The sequence below is a fragment of the Zalophus californianus genome, chromosome 9 (genome assembly GCF_009762305.2).
Source record: "Zalophus californianus isolate mZalCal1 chromosome 9, mZalCal1.pri.v2, whole genome shotgun sequence".
In the NCBI taxonomy this organism is placed as follows: domain Eukaryota; kingdom Metazoa; phylum Chordata; class Mammalia; order Carnivora; family Otariidae; genus Zalophus; species Zalophus californianus.
The window spans coordinates 12,487,194-12,499,384 of NC_045603.1; the positions used below are offsets into that span (position 1 = coordinate 12,487,194).

At 52.1% G+C, this 12,191-nt stretch overlaps 1 protein-coding gene across 2 annotated transcripts in view; it reads right to left on the reverse strand.

Annotated features, from left to right (window-relative positions):
- Nucleotides 1-11,481, reverse strand: part of TOM1 (target of myb1 membrane trafficking protein) — a 39,040-nt gene extending 27,559 nt beyond the window's left edge. Inside the window, exon 1 of one of the 2 annotated variants that reach the window (XM_027594846.2) lies at nt 11,162-11,481. In XM_027594846.2, the coding sequence (XP_027450647.2) occupies nt 11,162-11,213 (52 nt within the window). In that variant the 5' untranslated portion in view covers nt 11,214-11,481. The remainder of the gene's footprint in view (nt 1-11,161) is intronic. The other variant, XM_027594847.2, reaches the window with a different exon arrangement.
- Between the last annotated feature and the right edge of the window lie 710 nt (nt 11,482-12,191).

Consider the following 12,191-nt stretch of genomic DNA (forward strand, 5'->3'; position numbering starts at 1 on the left):
ATGACCTGCCAGAGCTCAGGTGCCAGTTTTTTTTCTTTTCATTCTCCATGGTGTCTTAGGTTCAACGAAATGTGGCTTGTAAGCAGTGAGGGATGGCCTTAAAGGCCAGTGACAGCCTGCAGACCTGGTCCCACCCTAGGCTCCGACCCAGTCTAGGGCAGGTTCCAGACCCAGGGGAGAGAGATGCAAATAGGAGTCAGCTGACCATGATAAAGAAAACAATGACATGGCGGATCAGCTCGATTGGCTCCTATAGGCCTTCTTTGAGACCTTAGCCCAGCAAGGGCGTACGCAGCCATGTTCCGTTTAGACCACATTTACTGAACACCATCTTTCCATCAGAAACACCGCCCTCTCATGTCACTCAAAGGAACCACAGTGATCCCTCCAGGGACTTCCTTCTAGGCTTTACTGTTTGGGGATTTTAAAAAACATTTATATACTTTTATATACTGGTACTGTGGCTAAGGCTTGTTTTTATTTATTTATTTATTTATTTAAAGATTTTATTTATTTATTTGAGAGAGAGAGAATGAGAGACAGAGAGCACGAGAGGGAAGAGGGTCAGAGGGAGAAGCAGACTCCCCGCTGAGCAGGGAGCCCGACGTGGGACTCGATCCCGGGACTCCAGGATCATGACCTGAGCCGAAGGCAGTCGCTTAACCAACTGAGCCACCCAGGCGCCCTGTTTGTTTGTTTTTAAATAAGAATCCGATTCCTTACCTTTTAGAGATACACTGAAATATTTATGAGTGAAATGATACGATGTTTGGAATTTGCTGTAAGTAACACCCGCCCTCTGTTCGCTTCCCTGCTCCCTACCCATCCACCATCTGCCTCCATCCCCTGCCTAGTGCCCCTTATCCCACCCACCCACCCTTCTACTTGCTTTCTGTACACCTTCTTCCCGCCCATCTCCCTCGCATCCTCCTCTCTGCCCTCCCACAACATTCTCGGAGCCGTATTATTCGTCCAGCCCTGTGGCAGGTGCTAGAGAGGCAAAGATGAAGAACAGAATCCTGGTCCTAAAGTGGTCAGGGATGACAGCTGGACAAACATTTTCAGAGCAGAGTGACGTGACTGAGGCCAGCTCAGGGTGCTGGAGAGCCAGGAGGCAGGGGTGAACACCTGCAGAGGGAATAGGAAAGGTCTGAACTGAGCACAGAGCACAAGGCATCGGGGGAGGAGGTTTTTGGGAGAGGAATGGCATTTGCTGAATGAATGAATCAATGATGAGTCATGGAGGATGTTGGGAAGAAGAGGAGAGAAGAGGGGCTTGCAGGTCAGTCTCAGGCACCGGGGAGAAGTGACCTGAGGGAGGGAGAAAATCCCAGGGGGCGTGAGGCAGCCGGAGGAGAAAGGCGAGGCTGCTGAGGTAGAGGGAACTATGCCAGCAGCCCAGGATGGCCCGTCCTCGAAGCGGGCACGGACCCGTGCCAAGCCCCACAGCGGCAGACACTGTGCAGTCTACCCAGCAGCCGTCCTCCCTGCCCCGCCCAGAGTGCCAGTTCCGGTCCCCTTCGCAGCACCTGCTCCAGAAGTGGGCAAGAGACCCTGTTCTGGTTCCTGGGGGGAAGAGGGCTGTCTGCTGGCCAGTGGCGGGGAGAGGCATCCCTTCTGGAACACAGAGGCACAGCTCAGGGAGGAGAAAGCCTTTTCTCCTCCTCCTTTTTTCCTCTCTTCTGGGAGGCTAGCAAGGGAATGTGGTGCCTGCAGCTTGGGCCCAGGAGGTGACAAGCTCAGGACAAACACCTTGGTATTTATTTATTTATTTATTTATTTATTTTTTTTTTTACAAGATTTTGTTTATTTGACAGAGAGAGACACAGCGAGAGAGGGAACACAAGCAGGGGGAGTGGGAGAGGGAGAAGCAGGCTTCCCGCTGAGCAGGGAGCCCGATGCAGGGCTCGATCCCAGGACCCTGGGATCATGACCTGAGCTGAAGGCAGTTGCTTAACGACTGAGCCACCCAGGCGCCCCACCCTGGGTGTTTAAAGACACTGTTGAACAAACCAACCCTGCAACTTCAGACCAAACTCGGCTGTGGGACCTGAGCTATCCTGGGCTGCACCAGGGCTTGGCAGGCAGGACTTGGGGTGGAGACTCGACTCAGGCCTTCTGTCCACACCCCCGGGTCCTGCTCCTTCAGGGCTCTGTGCTGGGAGCTTGTCCCCCTTCCAGGAATGTGCTCCTCCCTGCCTCCCCACCTTAAATCATGCTGCTAAGCCCAGCTCAAGGTCAGGTCACCATGAGAAGCCTGCCCTGACCGCCTAAAGGGCCTGCTCCTTCCCTCCTGGGGCCAACAGCATTTTGCACAGGTCCCAACTGTTAAGTTCTGCTTGGTGGGGCTGTTAAAATAACTACAGAATTGATTTCTTTGTTTCTGTCTCTCCCATTAGGCTGCGAGCTCAAGGGTGGAGATTATTATGGCTCAGGAATTCGGTACATCAGACGGGACCTGGCCCCTGATAAACCTGTGGTACATGTTTGCTGAGTAACTAACTGAATGAAGGATGAGGTCATACACACCAGGATAATAAACCTTTGTAACACTTTAATTTAAATGAAATACTCCCACCCTTTGGCCTCCATTGGTCCCTTAGTAGATGTTGTGTAGAACCTTAATCTTTCTCCCAATTGGCAGTCCTTCGAGTATTTTTTTTAAAGATGTATTTATTTGTTTTAGAGAGAGAGTGAGCGTGCACATGCTTGAGCAGGGGCAGGGGCAGAGGGAAGGAGAGGGAGAATCTCCAGTAACCTCTGCGAGGAGCCCAACATGGGGCTCGATCTCACGACCCTAAGATCACGACCTGAGCCAAAATCAAAAGCCAGTGGCTTAACCGACTGAGCCACCGAGGCGCCCCTCCTTTGAATATTTTTAAAAAGTGCCATGTCCCCCCTTAATCTGTCCTCTGCACTAACGTCCTCAGTCCCTGCAACCATGCCACCCTAGACACGATCTCTAGAGCCTTGCCATTCTGACTGATCCCACTGGGGAGCAGACCCGCTCAGCAGTCCTTCTGGAAATGCAGCATGGGAACTCACTCACCTGCCCACACTGGATACTGCATTTGTATTAACGCACTCTGTGACTACGTGAGATATTTATTAATTCCACCTTGTGGAGCTGACTCCTACAGAATTTGTCCTTGTGAAAGGCACTCATTCTCCACTGGCCACAGCACTTAGCTCTTCCAGTCTCCCCTGCAGCCAGAAGTGGCTGATGACGCAGGTCTGGCCAGCTCCTGAGGAAGGTTCTGCTCCCCTGATAAGAGGGGTAGGGCAGCTGGCTCCTTCACCTGCGCCTCCTGCCACACAGGGACAGGTGACAAGCATGAGGATGAAAGCAATATGCTAATGATGGGGGTGGGGGAGAACTACAGAAAGAGCCATTACAAACAAAATCATTCCAGATGGACCCAGACATTTTCACTCAATGGGAAACCCAGCACCCTCCTTCCAATTCTAAGAGGAAGCAATGAGGCGAAAAAGTTAGAAGAGTGGGATCTGGACAAAGACAAATTCCACTTTAAGTCCCGACTCACTGGCTGTGGGACCCTGAATGAATTCCCCTTTCTTAAAAAAAAAAAATTATTTATTCACTTATTTGAGTAAACTCTACACCTAACATGGGGCTTGAACTCATGACCCCAAGATCAAGCATCGCATGCACTACCGACTGAGCCAGCCAGGAGCCCCCAACCTGAAATGAATTCCTTGAACTCTCTGTACCTCAGTTTGTCCCCTGCAGAATGGGGATAAAGAAAACATTCACCTTCCAGGGTTGTGTGAGGAGGAAACGAGAGAATGCATTTCAAGTGCTTTGTATCCTAGCACACAGCGATCATGAAAACAAATGTTATCGACTACAAAAATGTCAATAAAAATATGTTTGAAAATTTCAAGCACTCCACAAAATGGATTTTTTAAATTTTTTTTAAGTAGGCTCCACATCCAGCATGGAGCCCAACATGGGGCTTGAACTCATGACCCTGAGAGCAAGACTGGAGCGGAGATCCAGTGAAGGACGCTTATCCAACTGAGCCACTCAGGCGCCCCATACAAATTAGATTTTTAAGTCACATACATGCAGAAGCCATTTTTTCTCAGCAAGCAAACTGACTTGAGGCCTACACTCCAAATGAACAAGTCTCTCCAGACCCAGCATGGAAAGTTCTACCAGTTTCCTAAGTTGCTGAGCCATCCTTCCTCAAAACCCTGGCTCCCTCTCTCCTGCCACTCTAACCACAGTCCACAAGAGGAACTCTAAAATACCTTAGGAGGGCATTACTTCTGCAACCCACAATTTTAGAGCTGATGTAGCTAACTATAGTAGCTAACAGAAGAACAGTTTCGGTTACACGGAGGAGGGTTTGGTAAAACTGTCCAGGTAAGAGGAGCCCAGGCCGTGAAAGCAGAGGCTTGGTGTGGCTGGCCAAGGTGCCTGTGACATTCTCTCCCTCCTCCAGCTTGTGAGTGTAAAAGATGTTACTGACGACACCCTCTCCCCTCCCTCAGTCCTTCTTTCTCTCATCTCTCTTTACCTGCTGAGATTAATTTATTTTATTGGATTGGCTCCTGTGAGTGTGGAGGCTTGGTAAGTTCAAAGTCTGTAGGGCAGGCCAGCAGGCTCGAGTCCAAAGGCTGTCTGCTGGTGGAATTCCCTCATTTGGGGAAGCCACCTTTCTTCTATCAAAACCGTCACTTAATCAGACGAAGCACACCCACACTATGGAGAATCATCTGCTTTATTCAAAGTCTACTGATCTCATTTGAAAAATACCTTCACAGAAACATCTAGAATAATGTTTGACCAAATATCTGTGGATATCATGGCCCGGCCAAGTTGACACATAAAGTTAACCACCCCAGGGTTTATACTGCATCAACGCCAACAAGTTCCCATTGAACAGGGGACACCTCTGTTTGTTCTGAGATTCTGCGGGTCTCAGCCTCACGCAGTCTGGAGGGCTCTGTTCTCTTTTCCTCTCTCCCTTGTCCCTGGCTCTTCCCTTCCCTCCTCCACCTCCTCCACCTTCCCCGTTTGCGGAGGCAGGGGTCTCTCTCAGAGGTTTTGTCACTTGCCTGGGGGGCACAGAAAGGGCCAGGAAAGGGCAGAGCTGGTGCTGACACCAGATCTTCTGATGCAGGATCCAAGCTCTGACCCTATTCACACTGCTGTCATCGGAGTGACCAGAAGGTGCTACGCAGGATCACATCAGGTGGGCTCATGGGCAAACTTGGACATTGTTGGAGTTGTGTTTTTACTTGAACGTGGAAGAGAAAAACAAACATGAATTCCTCCATGATTTCATGGATATAATCACACAGGATGAGGTCATATTAACAATGGCGAGCCAATAAAAGGAAAACATTATGAAAATAAAATGAAAGGTGGCACAGGGCAGATATAAACCACAAAGGTGGTGCATGAGGGACAGAAGTCTGCAGAGTGCTAGCCTAGAGAGAGACCTCCTTGGTAAGGAGGTATAAAGAGTTAACTTGTCCTGAATCCCTGTTTCTCACGGCGGGGGGGGGGCGGGGGGGCAATGGTCCCAAGCTAATTAGAAGACACTGAAGGTTTTGTTTTTTGTTTTTTCTAAAACCAGAAGAGCGGAAATCCGGCACTTTATTCTTATTTCTTTGAGCTCAGTGAGGGAACAAAACCTATTCACCAGTTCTATCCGCAGGGTCAGGCAAAGGCTTTAATTCCCAAGGAAGAATGGGATCCACCCCACAGCCTGAAACCTGACCTGTCTATGAATGTGGCTGCCACCAGCCAGTGACTGCTCATTCGCCAGGGACAGCAAGACCAACACCAGAGCCACAGCCCTGGGTTGATACCTTGGCTCTGTCATAATTCAGACTATGCCCCAGCAATGAGGGTAACACCAGTAAAGAAATTGCAGCCGCTAACAGGTACGGACACTTACTACCTGGCAGGCCCTGGGCTGTGTGCTGCCCAACACAGCAACCTCCCAACACAGCAAAATGGCAACCACAAGTGATACATGTAAAAAATTCTTATTTTACAGATGTGAAACTGAAGAACAGGGAGGTTATGTGACTCGCCCCAGGGTAACAAAGCTGATGGAGGCTGAAGCAGGACTCAGACCATCTGGTGTGACTCAAGAGCTCATCCTGGATGCCTTACTATGCAGCCCCAGTTGACCCAAAGCCCTTTCTAGACATCATTCCCTGTTGTCCTCAAGACAGAGACTTGGGTTCTCAGCTCGTTCTAGCACTGAGAAAGCAGGGACCCAGAGCTTTATGACAAGAGCCCTCCACCCCCCACACCCCGAAGGGCACACTGTGGGAAGTAGGAGGGATTTAGACTTGGGAGGCCCAGGGCTGGAGCATCCTCAGACATCTGTGACGTGGGGTTCCCCACTCTGAGGAACACTGCCTTCCATCATTCTGCATCTGGCCAGCTGGTCTGATCCAGGGCGGCGAACTATGAACGCACGTGCCAGTTAAGTCTGCTTTTGTATGGCCCAAAGGCTAAGAATGGTTTTCACATCTTTAAACGGCTGAAAACAAATCCAAAGAGTATTATTTCATGACATGTGAAAATGATATGAAATTCACATCTTACTGCCCACAAACAGTCGGACTGGACTGGAACACAGTCTTGCCCATTCACCTACACACGGTCTATGCTGCTTTTCTGGTAGAGCGGCAGAGCTGAGCAGTCACAACAGAGTCCACAGGCCCACAAAGCCGTAAACATTTACTTTCTGGATCCTTCCAAAAAGTTTGCAAATCCTGGTCTAGTCCTTCTTGGCAGCCACTGGGGGAATCCTCCTTACAGCCCCCCGCCCTCCGGCCTCTACCTGTGCCCCTCCAGTGGTGGAGAACAAGCAACACCGAGGCAAGGGGCTGGGGCTGTGTGTGCTGACCCTGAGAGCCCCTCTGGTGACATCGCTCTCTGCCCTCCGAGTCCGCAGAGTCACTCTACCACTCCTCTCGAGGCCGTTAGTTCCTTTCCTCTCTCTGGGGCCCACCCTTCCCCATCCTCCTCCGTCCCCTTGGCTGCTCCTCCTCAGTGCTCTGGAAGGAAAGGGAGAACGGCAGCACGTTGCAGGCAGGCTACAGGCGAGGGGCATGTGCCATAGGTAGGAGCAGAACTGGAGCTGGGCCCAGGTCTCCTGCCTCCCAGCTTGCCGTTCCCTCGACAACATCGCTTGGGCGGCCAGTGTCCAGCTCCATCACTCCCAAAATGGCCCTCCAGAAGGCCCGAGGTGTTCTCTCTACTAACACCTGGGGTCTCCCCTCTATGATTCCTTCCTGTGGCTCCCCTGGCTTGGCCTTTGGGGATCCCCAAGGGCAGCTCTGCCTGACTTCTTCCCCTCTCCCATCCATCCCAGGACCCAGCCTTAGGCGCGGAGCTCTCCCGTCATGTCCAGCAGCCACCACCTCCAGTCCAAGCCCTGGGAGCTGGTCCTCGGGGACTGCCCATGTTGATAGCATCTGTCGAGCGCAGTGTGCTTTCTGAGTCAGTCGGGTCTCTGACTCAAAGCGCCAGGGCTGGGCTGATAGTCAGAAACGGGCCATGCACTTCTTGGGTCGCCTTCTGACATCTGTCTATGAAACAACCCTTAGGATCTGTCTTCAGAGGATACTGGAAAGGGTTCTGAAATCCTTGCAAGGAGAGAGCTGTGTCAATGCCACCTCGTACTAATGACCTGGCCACAGGCTGCTGCACTTGGGAAGCTCTCCTACTGAACGATAAGGCTGAGTGACCTGGCAGTGGCACGGACTCACGTGAACTGTGGAACGTGGAGGGCTGGACTAATGTAAATTCCAAATAGGTACCGATCGGCCAGATACAGCGTGGTGAGGGGTAGGAGAGGACAGGGGCTCTGAGCCAGAGAAACCTGGGTCTGGATCCCGACCCCAAGTAACTGTGAAATGATATGTTCCCTCACACTTACTTTTGGTGAAATGGAAAAAATAGCAAAACCTTGCAGCGTCACCGTGAATATTAATAACCAGGCATGGTCCGTGGCCCATGGTATTTGCTCCCAGGATGTTACTTTCTTTTTCTCCTTTCTTCCCTCTTATTATGGGCCCGGGACCATGCCAGGTGCCGAGGGTCCTGACCAGCAGGGTCCAGTCCTGGCTCTCAGGAAGTCTAGTCTAGCTGGGGAGACACACATGCACAAGTACTAACAGAACGGGACAGTGCTCTGTGAGTGTGCGATGGTGGAAATAATAAAGACAATGGTGGGGACAGCAAGAACTAATGTTTTCCGCACACTCACAATGTGCCAGGCACTCCCAGGGAGGCTGGGGGGCGGCTTGCTTCATTCTCACCACCACCCAGAGAGGTGGTGGATGCTCTTGTAGCCAGCATTCCAGCCAGGAGGAAGTGGAGGCTCAGGGCCCAAAGGCAGAGAGTGAAGAAGCCTGAGGAGCGGGGGAGATGCAAAGGCACGAAAGCAATGGCTGGATCTGAAGGGGTCAGGAAAGGGGTCAGGGAAGGCCTCAGGGAGGAGGTGACAGTGCCTGAGCTTTGAAGGATGCACACTGGAGCAGGCACGCCGGGGAGAGGGAGCAGCAAACAGAAAGGTGCTTGGGTGTGTGGGAGGATGTGGGCTTTGTGAGTTGAGTGACACTCACCCCTGATGAGCATCACTGGAACTCTCTGTGCTCAGGGAGGCCAACTCTACAGAGCCCTACTTGCAATAAAGGGGATGGAGTCAGCAGCCTGGAGATTCTTTTACTCCTACAGCTTATAGAACTACTAGGTCATCAATAATCACAGCCAATCAGCAGTCCTTCCATCTCTTTCTCTAAAAGAAACATATGGACTACTGAAGGCAAGGCGCCTGGGTGGCTCAGTCGGTTAAGCGTCTGCCCTTCGGCTCAGGTCATGATCCCAGGGTCCTGGGATCGAGTCCCACGTTGGGCTGCCTGCTCAGCAGGAAGTCTGCTCCCTCTGACCCTACCCCCTCTTGTGCTCTCTCTCTCACTCTCTGAAATAAAATCTTAAAAAAAAAAAAAAGACTCATCTCCTTTAAAAAAAAAAATACTGACGGCATTTATGCAAATGGCAGCTATTCTTCATTTAATTCTACTTTTAGAGCCTCTTCAGCTTTGCTTTGGTTCAAATTTCATGATTTCATGGGTTCTGGGGAGTTCATCACAGCTTCACTACCAATTCCCTGGGGGCTTGGGTGAGTCAGAGTCTCCTCCTGTGTAAAATGAAGGGGATGGGCTAGAATGGAGCTTTTCAACATGTGGTTTCCAATCCAGTGGCATTAGCCTCTCTTGGGAATTTGTTAGTAATGCATATTCTAGGGCTCACTCCAGAACCTAGAGTCAGAAACTCTGGGGGTGGGGCCCAGCCATCTGTCTTTAACAAGTCTTCCAGGGAATTCTGAGGAGAACCCTGAGTTAGAAGACCCCCAGTGTAAGGACCCCTTCAGTAGTAAAATTTGGTTTGGGCTCTAAGCTATTATAACTTAGTAGCATTTTCTCTGGGCAGAGTATTTCTTGTGACAGACTGGCAACCCTCAGGATAAGAAGAGAAGCTGTTTTCTTTGACAAACTAAGGCCCAGAGCTCAGGTGAGCTTTTCTAGAAAGGTTCAGAAAATGCGGCTGACTTTGAAGGTAAGAAGTAAGAAGTCTCCAACTTGGCATGTGATGAAAGAGTGGTATCTGTTGTTGGAGAAATAAAGATGAGGGGAGAGCCGTTTTCTCTTTTCAGCTCCAAAACAATGACTCATTGCGGGGTGTGCGTGGCCAGGAGCCGGGAGGGTGCTCCTCAGAGGGCAGCCTCCCCTTCTCTGGTCCAGGAGCTTTCTGGCTGTAAATAAATCCTGGACTTCCCCCCACCCCCCTTGGACAAATTTGATTACAAAACCTCAGAAGGGCCACAGACAGCCATGGTGCTGATTACATCATAGAGCTGGGGTGACAGTTAAGTGAGGTTTGGCTTCCAAGACAGTAAGAAAGGAAAGAATGTCTAAACGTTCCAATTTTTCCAGTCTGGACTGAATGCTAAAGGCCATCAAGAGGATGAAGGAAGAATTTCACAGTACTGGCCACAGTTTCCAAATTCGAGGAGGCACATCCAGAATGCCCCTGGGGAAGTGTTAGCTGTTTGGGCCAGGGCCTGTGGTTCTTCCCTCTGTTGGTGCACAACAAGGAGCACCTATGAAACCCTCCGCCCAGCTATTTCCAGGGATTCCTGACCCTCACTTGGTGGTATCTCAGTGACAATCCGGATAAATTTTACCACTTTCTTTTATATAGCAGGGCTACCTGCCAGGCACGGTTCTAAGTACTTTACAATTATTAACGAGCTGAACCTTCACAACAACCCCACGGAAGCAGGGACCATTAATATACCCCTAATTACAGGGAGGAGGCAACGTCACAGAGCTAGTAAGTCTCCCGTCAACAGGGGGCAGGAGAGCCAGGAGACCTGGGCTCCCAGTGAGTCTGTGCCTCCGGCCAGGGTGCTTGGCCCACCCGTCCACTGAGAAACGAGGGAGGCGGAACCAGGTAGTTCCTGAGATCACTTCCAGCTCGAGGAGTCTGCGACCGTGCGGTCGACCTGCTGCTGGTCTGGCAGGTTCGCCAGCGTCTGGCCCGGCCCCGGGAGTAGCAGGGTTGCCTGGCCCCGTCCCCACAAGTCGCCCGCCCAGACGCCAAGCCCCGGTCTCCTGGTCCTGAGAGAAGGGACTTATAGCCCTTCTCCGGTATCCGTGTCCCGAGAGCGCGGCGAGCCAGGAGGGAGTAGGCAAGAGCCTAGGCGCCACGCCCCGGGCTGGGGAGGCGACGAAGGAGACAGGCCGGGGCCCCAAAACGGTAAAACCACGGAGCCCCTTCCACCCCCAAACTTTCTCCCTGGATTCACCGACCCCAGCAGCCACACATTGGCTGAGCCGCGGCCGCCCGGACCCGCGCTCTCTCTTTAGCTATTGGCTGACGTAGGCATCCATCACAAGTCGAGCCTTCCTAATGGACCATGGCTTTTGTCAATCAAGGTAGGCGGGAGGCTGGGCGGGGCCAGGTCGGGGAGAGACACGCCAGCCTCGTTCCCCTCCCAGCCTCCCTCCAGAGGGTGGCTTGGGATCTGGAGGGGCCCCGGGGGACCGAGACCGGGTGCGGGGCCCTGCGGCGGGGCTAGGCGGGGCTCCGGGGACTCACCGATGCGCTGTCCCACCGGAGAGCTGAACGGATTCCCCAGAAGAAAGTCCATCGCCGCGGCTGCCCCAGCCACCAACCCGGGGAATCAGCTGACAGCAACCGCCAGCGACGCCGACCCGTCACGTGACGTGCCGGACGGTCCGCGAGGAGGCGTCCGTGGAGGCGGGGCGTAGGGAGTCGAGCGCGGCCACAGGCCCCGCCCCTGGCGTGGAGGGTCGGATGCCGGGAGTCGGAGGGCGATGACCTCCCTGCCACTCACTCGGCGTCTGCGGACATCGCGCACGATGTAGGGCTGGGCGGATCTGGGGGCGAGGCCTCTCCAAGCCACGCCCCAGCTTTTTTTTAAGGGTGCTGCTGTCAAACGGTCGCAGAGCAGGGAAATGACTTGGGTAAGGTTACACAGCAAGCTCAGACCAGTTCTCACCCTAGTGACCTCACTAGACTACGCCCCCGTCGCTGGGGTTGACAGCATCTCTGGCCTGTTGTCTCCCTGCCCTGATAGAGCTCTTCCTATCTGATGTCCAGGCCTCCCTGTGGCAAGATGTTGCTTGCAGCTGCTTGCAGCCCACATTCGCTTATCTCAAATTGGAAGGTAGCACCAGGGGATTGCTATTCCTTGACAGAACCAACTCAGTGACCTGCAGCGAGGAATGGGCTAGAGCCCAGAGTGGCAGAAAGCACCCAGATGTAGTCATTAGTGGGGCCCGGGACTCATCTCTACCATTTACTGTGTGATTCAGACAGCGAGCTTCCATTTTTTCCGGATGCTGGAATTAGATCAAAGACTGTACACCTTTCTTTTTTTTTTAGGTCACAGGCTCCTTTGAGAACTTGAAGAACACCACCAATCTTTCGGAAGAAAAAAGGGCAGAGATACAATTTAACTTCAGGGACTTTCTGGGGTCCCCGAAGTACAGTAGTAGACCCCAAGTTAAAAATTTTAAGACTCTCAAAGGCCCTTCCTAGTTCTAGGATTCTAATATCTTCTTCAGCCTTCCTATGTACCAGGTTTTAGGTATTTCACCCACAC